The 15,095-nt window shown below is 54.1% G+C and overlaps 1 protein-coding gene across 3 annotated transcripts; it reads right to left on the bottom strand.

Annotated features, from left to right (window-relative positions):
- Nucleotides 1-4,448: 4,448 nt before the first annotated feature.
- On the bottom strand, nucleotides 4,449-13,949 carry LOC100061639 (butyrophilin-like protein 10). 3 transcript variants are annotated; one of them, XM_023618270.2, is made up of 7 exons: nucleotides 13,685-13,949; nucleotides 13,165-13,224; nucleotides 12,634-12,749; nucleotides 12,084-12,440; nucleotides 10,987-11,268; nucleotides 9,658-9,774; nucleotides 4,449-5,200 (listed from the first exon to the last, which is right to left on the bottom strand). In XM_023618270.2, the coding sequence occupies exons 3-7, from the start codon at nucleotides 12,725-12,727 to the stop codon at nucleotides 4,686-4,688; spliced, it is 1,365 nt and encodes a 454-aa protein (XP_023474038.2). In that variant the 5' UTR covers nucleotides 12,728-12,749; nucleotides 13,165-13,224; nucleotides 13,685-13,949; the 3' UTR covers nucleotides 4,449-4,685. The 3 variants fall into 3 exon arrangements, with proteins under 3 accessions (XP_023474038.2, XP_070089661.1, XP_023474040.2); XM_070233560.1 differs by having other exon boundaries at nucleotides 12,634-12,732; nucleotides 13,685-13,825; XM_023618272.2 differs by lacking the exon at nucleotides 13,165-13,224 and having other exon boundaries at nucleotides 13,685-13,939.
- Nucleotides 13,950-15,095: the final 1,146 nt, after the last annotated feature.

Here is a 15,095-nt window from a genome sequence, read left to right as displayed (position 1 = left end):
CAAAAATGTAGTGACTTGGCTGCTTATCATAGCAGTGTTCACAGCAGCAAAAATTGGACACAACGGAAATGCCAAGGTGCTGCTTTTTTTTCTTTTGTGAGGAAGATTCACCTTGAGCTAACATCCATTGCCAACCTTCCTCCTTTTTTTTGCTTGAGCAAGATTAGCTCTGAGTTAACATCTGTGCCAATCTTCCTCCACTTTCCACATGGGATGCCTCCACAGCGTGACTTGATAAGCAGTGTGTAGGTCCACACCTACGAATCCGAGGCCACCGAAGCAAAGTGCATGGACCATTAACCACTCAGCCACGGGGCTGGCCTCCCGAGGTGCTCTTTAAACAGAGTCCAGCCACTCATACAGGGGATTGCACATGAGAAAATTGCTCAGGGCGTTCCACAACAGGAGGTGTGGTTTATTCCACGTTCCTAAGAGGATTTCAGGATCACACGCAGCACTGGACACAGTCCCATTTTCCTGCAGAAACAAGAAGCCTGAACTCCACCTGCAGATGCGAACAGCGCCCTCCCTGGGTCTGCGTGATGTGCTCGTCCGTGGCTGACTTTCCTGCGTTTATTAATCTTTCCTAAGTGCCCAGTAACTTACAGCTCTGTCTGCACAGACCAGGAGGGACTTGAGCATCTGGGTGGTGATGCGGGGTGGGACCCCTGTGGTGGCACTGCTCACTTGGGGACAGTGCAGGCAGCCGGACAGCCGGGGTCTGGGACACAAGTGCTCTGTTCCCTTCTACATCAGGTGCGTCCTCACACAGTCACTCATTTACCTTCAGAGACCTGCACACACTCACACACATGCTTGTGCCCTGTCTTCACACACTTACACACTCACAGGCTGAGCTAATACAATAGGCAGCCGGTCCCCATGGTCTCGCCAGGTCACCTAGTGGGGACAGCACAGCCAGAAGCCTCCTCTGGGTCTAGTGGGTTATTGAAACCCCAAGAAGACAAAATAGAAAAATCTAGGAAGACTAAGGAAGGCAATCCAAGTTGGATAACGAATGAAAAAAACACAAGTGGGAAGCAAAAAATAATAGGAAACAATTAAGCCAGGGATCAATAGTTTGATCATTATTTGTGTGAAGATTCTGATCAGTTTTCAACCACTGTCTGATGTATTGGCGGTATTTAGATGGCTTGTCAGGGCTTTGAAAAATTTAGATCTTAGGATGTATTATGCATAATTTTAATTAGATTTTTATAAATTTTTGATTAAGTATATAACCAGTGTTTAAAGTTCAGAAAACATAGTTTGTAAGATTGAAAAGTTTTAATTTTTATACTTGTGCAAATAGTCTATTTATTGAGTATTTACGTCAATTTGAGTACTGAGTATTTAGGACAAAATTGATTATTGGGTATTTTTTAAATGACTGTTTAGTAAATTCACATTATTTTTTATAGTAAATTCACATTATTAATATATTAGCCATTAAGCAAAAAAGCAAAAAAAAAAAAAAAAAGTGAGTAGAGAATGACTATTCACACACAAACTTCCAGAACACTAAAGAATGTCAAAAATAGCAAGCCAAAGGAAACAGGTAAAAATATATCTGCTTAACTTATTTACTTTTAAATTTAAAGTTATTTTAAAAATTAAAAGAAAACATATGGCTAATAAATCCAATATAGGATTTTTAACGACACCAAAACCACAGATCATAAAGGAAAAAATGAAAAAAATGGATCATGCCCTTGTCAATATGTAGTTAAGAATAGGAACCACTATGCACACATGGGGCAGAATACCATAGTGTGCACGCTAAAGAGCTCACGATTATATTTGTAAAATACTCCTCAATAAAGCTGAAATTAAAAAGAAAAGCAGAAGTGAAGCCACATCGATTCAACAGAGGGCTCACAAGCGTAAATACGGAACGGCCCTGAGCGCACGAGGAACCCCTGCAATTCCATATAAGACAACAGCCCCATAGAAGAAATGGGCAAAGGATTGGAGCCGGCAGTCGCGGGAGGAGAGAGAGGACGCCGCGAGCCGACGGAAGGATGCCCGTCCCCGTCAGCCGAGGGATACGAACCACAGCACGCGCAGCGCCCGCACACGCGCTGCAACCGCGAAAGTGGAGGAAGATGCTGCGGCCGCGGCATCACCCCTGCGGGCGAGGGTGCGGAGCACCTGGAACCCTCCAACCCGCTGGCGCGAACGCAACGTGGTGCGGCCACTCTGGGGACCCGGTGGCAGTTCCTCAGGGGCTTCAGAATAACGTGCCCCTCGCTCCTAGGGGTTTATCCAGGAGGAAGGAACGCACACGTCTGCACGAGCACCGTGCGCGAGCGTTCGTGGGCCTCACTCGGAATAGCCAGCAGCTGGAAACGACCCGAATCCGAGCCGGGGAGCAGAGGAGGTGGGCGTCGAAGACCCGTCAGCGATGAGGGGACGAGCGATGCTTATGATGTCAGTGTAATGTCCAGTGGAACTCACCAGCAAAGAGCACGTGCGTGTGATTCCATGTATTTGACGTTCTAGAACAGGAAACACTGCAGAGCGCGCCTGGGCGGGGTGGGGAGGAGGGACCAAATGGAACAGACTCGGGGAGGCCGGCGTGGAGGCTGTCCCTCTCCTGGTGGAGGTGTGGTTACCCCATTGTACACAATCTCCAGAGTTCCTCCAACTGTGCTGTGAAACCTGGCAGGTCTTATTACAGGTCAATGTGACCGTAATTAACAAAGAAGAGGCCTTTCCACTGCTTTCCTGGCCACTCCATCCACTGACCACCGTGGTGCTCCCAGCTCCGAACTCCTGGAACCCTAGGTGCTGGGACGCTATTATAACCTTCATCCCGGCTTCGTGTGAGGAACTGGACTCTGTGAAGCAGTCGTAGATTCCTGGGGTCCTCGTTTCCCATGTTCCTCCGTCAAGCCCTTCTATCTCAACTCCACACCCCCTGCGGCGGGCTGAACGAGACCCCAAAAAGATGAGTCCAAGTCCTCACCCCCGCTACCTGTGATGGGCCCTTCTTTGGAAATGGGGTCTTGGCAGCTGCAGTTCAGGTAAGGGTCTGGAGGCGAGACGACCCTGGAGGAGGACGGGCCCTGAATCCAATGGCAGGTGTCCTGATCACAGAAAAGAGACAGACGTATGAGACCCAGAGACTCAGGAGACGGTCGTGTGACAATGGAGGCAGAGACTGGGGTGATGCGGCCACAAGCCCAGGAGTGCCCGGAGCACCAGGAGCTGGGAGAGGTGTACAGCAGACTCTCCCTCAGGCTTCCAGAAGGACCAACACCGCCGACCCTTTGATTGTGGGCATCTGGTCTCCAGAACTGTGAGAGAACAGGTCCTGGGTCTTAAGCCCCCAGTGCTGGTGCTCTGTTGGGGCAGCCCCAGGCACCACCACAGGCCCCCTGTGCTCTGCTGTGGGGTAGGGGCCCCGACCCAACAAAGTTCACATCGGCTGCTCCCCATTAGGTCTGGCAACGGGAAGCAAGGGGGAGCACGTAGGATGGGACAGTCCTCATCCTGTCCCTCTCAGGGCCACCAGGCTCCCAGCCCCAGACCCCCATTTGCGTTCTCCCAGCACCCGAGGAACCAGCCACACTGGGCCTCTGAGCAACATCCCAGCTCCTGGGCTCCTCCCAGCTTCCCTCTGCCCCCAGACACAGGGTGGAAGTGGCTCTGACAGCACGAGGCTGCCATCCCTCAGAGTTCCCTCCTTGTCCTCTGAGCTGTTGCATTCCCGGCACTTAAGGTCTAGTCTGTTCTCCCTGTCACACTGCCCCTGTGGTCTCCACCCACCTGGACCCTGACCGACACCAAGGGCAGCCTGGGAGGTCTGGAGTCTGTGGCTTGGCCTCCACCTGGCCCTGGGCCAACCCTCCAGGGTGAGGGAGGGAGAGAGAGGGACCCAAGGTCGACCAGACATCTGGGGGTTGTGAGGAGATGGAGGGGGAGGAGGTGTTGGAGGGGGAGGGGGGATGAGGAAGAGGAGGGGAGGAGGTGGAAGGCTGGGTTTTATTGAGCTACTAGCACGTGCCTGGCTCTGGGGTCAATGTTTTACAAATGCCCCAAGCACGTTTCCCAGAGTCACCCAGTGGTGTATAATAACATGGAGGCTCAGTCAGCTTGGGCTGCGTAAGAAAAATCACAGACTAGGGCTCAATCCACAGTGTTCATTGTCTCCCAGTCTGGAGGCTGGAAGTCAGAGGCCCAGGTGAGGGCAGGGCTGCTCCCTCCTGAGGCCTCTCCTGGGTGTGGAGATGGCTGTCTTCTTCATGTCCTCACATGGTCATCCCTCTGTGTGTGTCCGTGTCCTCCTCTCCTCTTCTTATAAGGACACCAGTCGTGTAGGATCAGGGCCGCCCCCCAGTGACCTCATTTTACCCCCATCACCTCCTTAAATGCCCTGTCTCCACATACACTCCCTTTCTGAGGTCCTGGGGTTTGAGCTCCAACATATGAATTGGTGGGCGGGACACAATTCAGCCTATAATGTATTGTCATCATTTTACAGAAAATAAAGGTAAAATAGGATAATTCACAAAGTTGCACCCTTGTGAGGGGCCCCGCTGGGATATAGGAGATTGGATGCATCTCCCAAAGATCTGGGCTGGGCTGGGCTGGAGAGGACATGGGTGCTGTTGGAGGAAGGTTCCTGTCCCTCTCTTGTCCCTGACCCTGGGGAGGGTCTGAGGCCTCAAGGGCCAATGTCCTCAGCAGATCGTCAGGGGGCTGGAGTCGTGTGTCCACAGGCAGAAGAACGGCCGCAGAGGGACTGAGCGAGAAAGTCCAGAGAATGTGCAGATGAGGCATCTGTCATCCACGCTGTAGAAGGAGACCCTGCCAGCGTCACAGTCCAGGAGAATGCCCACCCGGTGCAGGGGCTGTGGAAGCTGGAGGCGAACCCTCGGGTAGGTGAGGGCCCAGTACTCCTTCTTGGACAGTTCCACGGCCCAGACCCCATGCTGGGGTGCCTTGGCGACCCTTCCCTTCCGATTTAAGCTCTCCACACACACTCCAAGGACCCAGGCCTCCCTGCGCCCCACCTCGACCTCCCAGTAATGCCGCCCAGAGGAGAACCGCTCCCGGCCCAGCACGCAGGGGTCCAGATCGAATCTGCTGGGGTCATCAGGCAGCTCCAAGTCGAAGGGCAGTCGCATCACACTCTTCCTATCATCAAACAGCAAGAGTTTGGAGCTTGCAGTGTCAGGGTCGAGGGATGGGCTGACTGTGGGAAGAGAAGAGGGTCAGCTTTGGGAGTTCTGGCCCCTGACCCACACTCTTGCACAGAGGAACCCCAGGGCCTCTCCCTCACGTCTCTGGGGAGGTGGAGGCACAGCAGCCCTGCGAATCCCTGTGTTTCCCTATTTTCTGCCCAGGACCCCATGCACAAAGCCCGCCCCAGAGCAGGTGAGGTGACTCCAGGTGGATCCAAGGGCCATTGCCCGGGAGAATAGGAGACATGGCCAGGGCAATGTGAGCTCTGCTCATTGCCCAGGGTTCTGGTTCCCTGTGCATGTGTGTGAGAGAGACAGAGAGACACAGAAACAGAGAGAAGAGAAAAGGAGACAGAGCAAGGGAGAGACAGAGAGAGGCAGAGCTGGAGGGAGGACATGAGATGGTACCACAGGGGCACTGATGCAGGTGCTGTAGGACAGCTGGGGTGTCAACCACTGGGGAGTCCCGTCTGGAAAACCTGAGAGGGATCTCATAGCCCTGAAAGCTGAGACCAACATCTTCCACAGCAGCCTACTTTGCTCCTGCCTGTGCTCCCTGCCCGGTGTCCCTCTGGGAGCTCTCAGGCCCCCAGCCTGTGACCTGGGTGGAGGGTCCATCTACACTGGGCTCCCTAATGAGAGGCAGGGAGGGTGTTTGGGGCCAGGCTGGGGCTCCTCTCTTCTGGAAGCTGCCTTTCCAACCAGGGGAAGGTTCAGGGCCCCAGGACCAGAGCCAGTGCCCGCCCTCATTGACCTAAAGCCCCACATGCTTGAGTCTCCCCCTGGATGTCCCAGACACTCACATTTCCTGCACTGGAGAGGACCACACTCTCCTACTGTGAAAACCTCCACGTTCCCCCAAATGTCCCTTCACCTCCTTCCTGGAGTGGCACCCTGCACCCTCTCACCTTCTACCAAAGACTGTTTCTTTGTTTCCCCAAAAATTCTCACTCCATCTTCCTGAATTCTCCCTGCTCTGCCCACCCAGCCCTTCCTGTAGAGTCTGAGCCTGAGGATGGAGGCACCCACGTGGCATCTCCATTACAGTCAAACTCAGACTCCTGTTTCCTTCTCTTCCACATCCTCTCATCCTTTAAAAAAATTATTCACATTAAAAAATAGACTCACAAAAAGAAGCAAAATGGCATAAGAATATGCTTATGACACCATCCTGCATAATGACAGTGAAAGGATGAAAACCAGAAAATCAGCATTGACACACACTGTCAATAACTACATCACAGCCTCCAGACCGTATTCAGATCTGGCCAGCTGCTCCAATCACCAATCACGCCCTTTCCTGGTCAGTCTGTTCTTTTTCAAATTGCTACATGGCACTCTATTGTTGATCCCACACACAACACTGGATGGACAACAGGATTGTTGTCAGTTTTAGCAAATCTGAATGGCTGCTAAGGACATCCTTGTCCTGGTCTTTCTGGGGACACACTTTCATTCCTCCGGGGTCTCCGGCAGGAATTCAGTCGCAGGGGTCACGGGGTAACTGAACGTTCTGCCTTCTCATCAGCTGCCACCCCGTTCCCCAAAGTGGTTGCGCCATTTTGTATTCCCATCGGCATCTTGGACAACCCCGACATCCAGGAGGACCTGACTTCCTCTCACCAGTCCTCCTGCGTCCTCCCCCCACCCTCTTCATTCCCCTTCTCTTCTTGCTGGCGCAGATTCTGTGCTTATGAACCCTTATAATCCTTCTCTAGTGAGCATTCTCAAGTACGTCCCTCAGGAAACCCAAAAGCTAGAGGAGCCTCTGAGGCTCCAAGATCAGAGCCTGTGCGATCCCGCGCTGGACTCCTGTTCCGCCCTCTCCTGTTCGTCTCCCGACAGCTGGGACCTGCGCCCATCCCTCCCACAGCCGCAGGCTGCCCTCCCTGCAGAGACGTCGTCTTCGCTCCTTCCTCATCCCTGCAGCGTGGTCTCTCCTCACACTGCATCATTCCTTTCAGGGAACAAACATGTTTACTGCCTTTTCCTTCAGCTAAAACCAAGCCAGCCACACTCCAGCTGATTCCCACTCTCCAGTTTTCAGCCCAGCCTAACATCAGTAATTTTGGAATTTTCTACACAGAGCTCTCCGCAGGGGGAACCTCACTCATCACCCCAGTGGTGGTTTTTCCGGGTCATTTTCTGTGCTCCTCTCACTCCACTGCTCAGCTGCATGGACACCATCAGCCACCCGTGAACACACTGTCTCTGATGTCAGGGTGAGGCATCTCCTGGTCCCTCCCCAGCTCTGTCCACGTGTCCTGACTCCTTCATCAGGAGCCATCCTGCTCGGACAGACCTCCAGACAGTGAGGTTCTCCAAGACTAGAGCTTGGCTCTCTCTTCTTTGTCCTGGGTCTTTCCCTTACTTGTTTTTAATTCTTATTCCTTTCTTAAAAGAATTTGTTAAAGAATAATTTTAGGTTTACGGTTAAATTGAGGCCCCAGCAGGACCTGGTGATGCCATGTGGCCAACTTCATTATTGCACCCAATCATTCCTGTAATATTCACCCTGACCTATTCCAGTCTCAGCTAAAATTTTTCATTGGTTTATGGCGTGCCTCCCCACATAGATTCGATGCCCCATGAGGATGGGAGGAAGCCATTTCACTCCCTAATAAATACCTGGTTGCTCGCCCACTAAGCCATCGCTCACTGTTTGTGATGAATGAATGAAGGGATGAACGCATGAGTTCTCTCTGTCTCCTCCTTGGTCCTGCAGCAGGTGGCCATGTTTGGACCAGCTCCCCGGCTTCCCTTAGTCCTCTCACTTGCCCCGTCTCGTGCCCTGCCAGTTTCTCCTCTCCAGGTCCTGGGAGCTCCAGCCACAGATTCTGCCCCTTGCACCCTATCCCTCCCGCCTATGAGATGGTGTCCAGGGGCCCAAAGTCACTGGTTTCTCCACTCTCCAGGGTAACAGTGTGCCCCCAGTGCCCTTTCTCAGAAAAGCTGACCATCCTGGCAGCTCCCACAGGCAGGATCCACTGCCAGAGGCTCTCCCAGGGCCTCAGGAAACAAAACAGAAGGAGGTAAGGTGTCTTGGGGCCACTGAGACCAGACATTCACAAGGATGGAGCTGCCTCTCACCAGCATGTAACTCAGCATTTCTGCACCCTGGACTAGAACACATGGACATGCACACAGATGACCACACACATGCACACTCACACGTGTCCACATACTTATGCTTATGGACACATGCACTTAGACATGCACACACGTACATGCGCACATGGATGCACATGCAAAATGCACACGCTTATGCACACTCATGAGCACACACACATGGGAATGAGCATCGGAATGCAGACTGAAGCCAGAAAGGGTCTGGACTTGCCCCCTGGGGCCCTTCATCGTCCCGCCCTCACCATCCTCTTGAGTAGCTCTGACCTTCCCACACTATCTCCATCAGAAGCCAGTGTGTGAGGGAGAGAAGCCGAGACACGTATGTCACTGAAGGAGGCCCCTCCTGCCCTTTCCTGTTTCCCCGAGACCAGCTCTGATTGTGTGGTCCCTAGGACAGGCCTCCCACCCTTTCACCCGTGCTCTCTGGAATTGGGGCTGCACTTCTGGCTGCCTTTGCCTTTAGGGAGCGGGACTTGGGGGTGTGCTGGGGGCAGAGACCCCCCAACCCTCCAGCATGGCCCTCACCACCGAGGAGGCCGACCTCTCTCCAGCCCGCCCTGAAACAGAAGGATGGGAAACCGAGGGCCTCAGCGTATAAAGTGGGGCCAAAGCTCCTGTTCTGGGAAGCTACGTCAGAACAGGACTCACCGAGCTCGTCCCCTGGTCTCTTGTAAAACAAGAACAAATGCACCTCCTTTAGTGCTCAGGGAAACAATAGTGGGGCATTTGTCCCCGGGGAGGGCAGTTTGTGGGCCCAGCCCCCTGGCCTGAGGCTTCCTCTCCACCTTAAAGCCATAATGAGGCTCTAACACCAGCCAAGGGACAGTCTGCTCTGCTCCTCCAACTGGGCCTGACCTCAGGGGGCAAGTCCCCAGCTCCTGAAATGGCACAGGAGGCAGGGCTGGACCAGTGGGGAGGGAGACGGTCAGTGAGGCTGACGGTCCTGACGACGGCAACAACAGAGGCTCACGTGCCCGGCTCGCTGCCTCGTGTCACCACTGCCCAGCCTTTCAGGACCAGGCCCAGCCTTGTCTATTCCCAGAGGGAGTGCTGCCAGCCTTCGTGAAACCTCCTGGGGAGGAATCACCGGGCCTCTCGGAGAGAGGGGGCTTCCCTGGGGCTGTGGGGACTGGGCCACCCATGGGCTGGGCCTGCACAGGGCGCTCCCTTCCTACTGAGTTTGGGGCACACAGGTGAAAGTCAGTCCAGGGCTTAGCGTGAGCACCCATGGTCTGGAGGGGCAGGCCTGTGCTGTTGGGGTCCCTGCCCACCAGACAATGGCAGGTCCCACTCCTCTGCGCGCGAGCTCCCTCTTCTTCCAGCAGTTTCCTGTTCTTACCCCTTTGAGGCTTCCACAACAGGGAGATGATTGTGGCCACTCCGAGAACTGCTGCCACAAGAATCAGAGGCAGAGCTATTTTCCAGGCTGTGGACCGGAACCATCTGGAGGTGGGATCTGCAGGGATTCCAGGGGTGAAGAAGACAGTGAGAGAGCTTCAGTGTTCTCAGGGTGGAAACGCTGCAGGGTTCACGGGTCGGGGGTACGATGCTTACAAACCGCTCTGAAATGGTTCAGAAAACCGTGTGTGTTCTGTTTGTACAGACGGATGTAGGTGGATGCACAGGAGAGAGACAGTAGACGAGTGGAGAGAGATGGTCAAACAAAGGGCAGGACGTTAACTGTTGGGTGAATCTGGGTAAAGTCTGCACAGGACTCTGTGTATTAGTCCTGCAAATTTTCTGTAAGTTTGAAATCATTTAGAAATGAAAATTTTATACAAAGTTGGGCATCGAAGCCATGGAGGGGTCCTTCAGAAGCCACCAAGGGGTCTTTCGGGGGACGAATGGATAAGTGAGTGAACTGTGCTGCAGCCCGACAATGGAAGATTCTTCAGCGCTGTACAGAAATGAGCTGTGAGCCCATGAAAAGACATGGAGGAAGCTGAAGTGCACAGGACTCCGTGAAAGAGGCCCGTCTGCAATGGCTCCACACTGCACGATTCCAAGCATGTGGCGCTCTGGGAACAGCAAACCAGGGAGACCGTGCAATACCCTTCCAGTGGTCTCAGGGGCTGGGAGAGCGAGGGATGAATGGTGGCGCACAGAGGACTTTCCGGACAGTGAAACCACTCTGTCTGATACTGTGATGGTGGATCCAGGTCACTGTGCATTTGTTCAAACCCACAGAAGGCACCATACCCAGCGTGACCCCTGATGCGCACCACGGACTCGGGATGATGATGTGTCCACGTCGGTTCATCAACTGTAACAAATGTACCTCTCTGGTGGGGATGTGGATTAAGGGGGCGGCTGTGTGAACGTGAGAAATCTCTGCTCCTTTCCCCAGTTATGCTGTGCACCTGAAACTGCTCCAAAAAGTAATGCCTATTAAAAAAACTTTTAAAAATGTGTATGTGGAGCCAAGGTTTCTGTTTCCCCTGGAAGAGACAGCTGTGCTGGGGGCTCCCTCTGCACCCCAGCTCTGCTCCACCTCAGTAATCAGCACCTGAAGCTGTACATCTCCCCTGACCCCCGGGCAGGCTGTGTACAGGGCCCTGCCTCCTCGTCCACTCTTGCTACAAACCTTGGGATTCCCTCCTAATGTCCTGGCATCCGGGGACACGAGCGCCCGTGCTCAGAGCTTTTGAGGTCAGAACTGAACACTCACCAGACAGGTGGTGCCTGGACACCTTCTTCTCTGGAAAGGGGGGGCTAGAGACGGAGCAGGCCAGGCCGCCCACAGCCTTGTTGGGGACGGTCAGGCTGGAGGCCACAGCCCAGAGGCCAGTCGTCGGCGAGACCGAGATGTTGGTCTCAGAATGAAGGGTCTGTCCCTGGAAGTCTCTCCACTCCACCTGGGGCTCTGGGTACCAGCCTGCCGAGGTGCACTCCGCCTGGACAACTCCATCCTGGTCAACTTGCACTTGGATTCTGGGCTCAGAGCCCAGCCCTGCGGGAAGAGATGCCCCAACCTCTGCAGTCATAACTGCTTCCATCAGAAAAATTAAAATCCTGAGAATTTCCAATAGGTCATTAGGGAATTTTTACAAACTATCTCCCTTGTGTCATATTTACATGCCAAATATGTTACACTTACTCCCAGAAAGAAAACAAAAGCAGAACCAATCAGAAAAGACTTGGAAAGATTAAGTACCTCGCCTGTATCACAAAATTAGTAAATGCAGGAATTCAGCAGAGGTTTGTTGACTTCAAACACAATTTCTGGATCACCGAGGAGACATCTCCATCTTCAGACTCTTCTTTCTGTCTCTCTGCCTCTGACTTTGTCTCTATCTCTCTCTTTGTCTCTGTCTCTCTCTCTCTGTCTCAGACTCTCTCTCCCTGTGTTACTTTCCCTCTCACTGTCTGTCTATCTTTCTGTCTCTGCGTCTCTGTCTGTCTGCCTGTCTCTCTCTGTTGCTCTGTTTGTCTCTGTCTCTTATTCTGTCTCTGTCTTTCTCTGTTGCTGACTGTCTGTCTCTGTCTCTCACTCTGACTGTCTCTCTGTCTCTGTCTCTTCTTCCTCCCTCCCTCCCCCTTTTCTCCAGGGGGCAGAGAAGAGAAGGAAGTTAGAAAACAGAGCCGCGTGTTCAGAGACACATTTTCTGGGAAGACCTGGCTGTGACAGCGCCTGGAACACGGGATGCCAGGAGCACCTGTCATGGGAGTGCTCAGGCTTAGGAACATGGGCCACGACCTGGAGCTGGGACGAAACTTCAGGGAGAAGCTCCCGGGGAGACCAGGGACTCACTGGCCGGCCCTCACCTGCCACCGTCAGCCAGAGCGTGGCCTCTGCAGTCATGGTGCTGTCATTGAACTGGCAGTGGAACATCCCGTTATCGAAAGTGGTGACGTTGTGTATCCTCACCGAGGCCTGGCCCTGGGCCACACCATCCTTCAGGAAGGTGGTCCTTCCCTGATACAGTGCCATCTGCTCTTCAGGCACGTCCTTCCCTTTCCAGTGCACGTGCACGGCGGGGGAGGGCTGGTCCCTGTACCACCGCATCTCCATGTCCTCGGCGCTGATCTCGGGGGACAGATAGCATGGCAGGTCTGCGTCCTCCCCCACCTTGGCCAGAACAGGCTCACTGGGCCCATAGACCTCGAAATCGGCTTTCTGTCCTACAGGCAGATCCGAAAGGACTGGTTAGACCAGGGGCCAGGAGACCAGCCTCTCCCACCCACGGCTATGGTCCCCTGGGCTGGGGTCCTTGGGTCCTGAGTTGACCCGGGAAGGTGTCGGCCTGGCTCCCCTCTGGCCTTCCCCTCCCTACACTGGGGCATCCTCCTAGCACGGGGAGGGAAGCTCTCCTACCGTTTCCAGGGATGGCGCCAGACAGCAGCTGCAGGAGGAGGAGGGGAACGGAGCCAATGGGCCGAAAGGCATCTTGTCCATGGGTCTTGGCCATGCCTCCTGGGGACAGAGAGAGCCTGGATGCCAGAGACAAGGTGGGGACTGCATTAATTTCTCTCACTGTCTCTGTCTCTCTTGCTATTTCAATCTCTGTCTCTCTGTATGTCTCTCTCTATCCATGTCTCTGTTCCTCTCTCTGGATCTCTGTCTCTCTGTTTCTTTCTTTCTCTGTCTCTCTGTCTCTGTCTTGGGGGGAGCCACTGCACTGCCAGGAGGCTAATGGGAGTGAAGTAAAAAGGATCTTCGAAGAGAAAGGTCATTTTTAACAATCTCAGCCCCTCCCCATCCCTCACAAGTTATGAATCCCAGACAGAGAGACCACAACTCAGCCAGTCCTGTGTCCACCTGCTTATTGGTAAGGTGTCTTTTATCAGCATCCATCCACAGAGTTCCACGGAGACCCCTCTACTGTGAGGAGCTTCACTTCCTCACCTGCTCAGTTAAGATTATTTTCCAATCTCTAGCCACGATCTGTCATGAATCACAAGCAGTCTGGAGAAGAAAATGTAAATCCAAGGTCAAAATCATGTCCACAGAGCCCCTTAAAGCCTCCTCTTTTCCTGTTGTCCTCAAGAGGACTTCTGCAGTTGGAGAGGGGACACAGAACCCTGCGTTCCATGGCAGCAAGAGCTTGAGGCCAACACACCCCATACTTTAGTCCTTATTGTGAACTCGGTTTAGAGAGTCAGATTCCAAACAGGTGTGCTGGCCTGACTGCTCCACCCGGGGTCTCCCTGGAACTCAATGATGGGAAGAAAGCGGAGAAAGGAGAGATGTAGGTGAAGCCCCAGGAAAGCCCAAGGTACCCTGCCCTTGAGGATGGGAACAGAGAGGAGAAAGCAGAGATGTGGATGAGGCCCCAGAAAAGCCTGAGGTGCCCTGGCCCTCAAGGATGGGAGGAACGTGGAAGAAGCAGAGATGGACACGAGGGCCCCAAGCAGCAAGTCCTCACCCAGCCCGAGTCCAGCCACAGGCTTCCTGGGAATCCTGGTGGTGGTGAGGAGCAGTTTAGTTCTCTGCCAGCTCCCGGTGGGCCATCGAATTAGTGAAGCTGGCCGTCTGCAGGTGGTGTGAGGGGAGCCTAGAAACAGCCCACGCAGCTGAGTCCCCGATCTCTGGAGGATCCTCCTAGGACTTTTCTGCCAAAATAACCAACTGTGCCTCTTTGGGAGCTGCCACACAAAACACCCCAAACCTGAGGGCTCCCTGAGGGGTGTGGTCACCAGAACTGAACTCCTGAGGGCGAGGAGCACGACCCTGGCAGCAGGAGATAAGGGGGGAGACGGAGAGCGAGTGGGGCGGCCGGTGGCGGATGGCGTCGGGGTGGTGTCAGGAGCCTGAGGAGGAGACTCACATCTCGAGGGCTCAGACCCGGGCCAAGGGCAGAGGCTGGGCCTTCAGATAAAGTTGCTCCGTTACCCAAGACCTCCATCCTTGCCAAGGTGGGCCCGCCTCCTTCGGGAAAGTTTCTCATGACCAGGTTTAACTTGACCAAAATCTGGCATTTCACCCCCAGAGACCCCTGGGCGGATTTCAGGCCAGCCCCTTCCCCATCCCCTCAGCTGTGGCAGTCTGTCCTCGCTGGGAGTCAGACTCAGATGGCTCAGAACACCCACCTGAGGAAGATGCTGGGCTGGACCGTGTTCCTGCCTCTTCTTCCTTCTGTTGACTCAAGTCTGGAATTCTCCAGAAGGGTTTGGTGGGAAAGAAGAAGGGCTGCTTGACTTTCTTGGAGGTGGGGTGTCTTCTTCTATTTGGCAGAATGCCAGGCGCTGAAGGTCTGTGTCCCCCCAAAGTCAGAGCTCACACGGGGGCTGGTGTTGCCCCCATTCCTCCTCGGGGAGCCGCTGACCCCAATGGGAGAGCCGCCACGAGGAGGCGAGGGCTCCACACCTGCAGAGTGACCGTCCTCCAGGTCCACAGCGGCCACATCGCTGAGTGGCCCTCGCTGGGCATGAGCTCCTGTGTGGCCCAGGGCCTTTCTCCGGGCGTCGAGGGCTACGAGAGACGTCCACCCAACTCGTGAGGTGCAGCCTTTACACGGGGTGGGGAGAGGCCCCCTAAAAGGGCCGAGGGAGGAGAGGGTGGCAGGCAGACTTGGGGCCCCGTCCTGTAGGTTCCACGTGTGTGAAGTGTCCAAGAGGCGACTCTAGAGACACAGACCACAGATTGGTGGCATCAGCCATGGGGAGAGGGCGAGAACAGGGTGTGTTGGCCTGGTGGTTTGGGGTTTTAGTTGAGGGTGATAAAAATATTTTGGAAACGATAGTGGTAGTGGTTGCAAGGACTGTGAATGTGCAGAATACCACTGAATTAGCACTCTAAAACGGTTAATTTCATGTTATGTGAATTTCACCTCAATG

Source organism: Equus caballus, chromosome 14, assembly GCF_041296265.1.
Source record: "Equus caballus isolate H_3958 breed thoroughbred chromosome 14, TB-T2T, whole genome shotgun sequence".
Lineage (NCBI taxonomy): Eukaryota > Metazoa > Chordata > Mammalia > Perissodactyla > Equidae > Equus > Equus caballus.
Note: the sequence above shows the minus strand (reverse complement) of the source record. Positions and strands in the feature narration are given on the sequence as shown.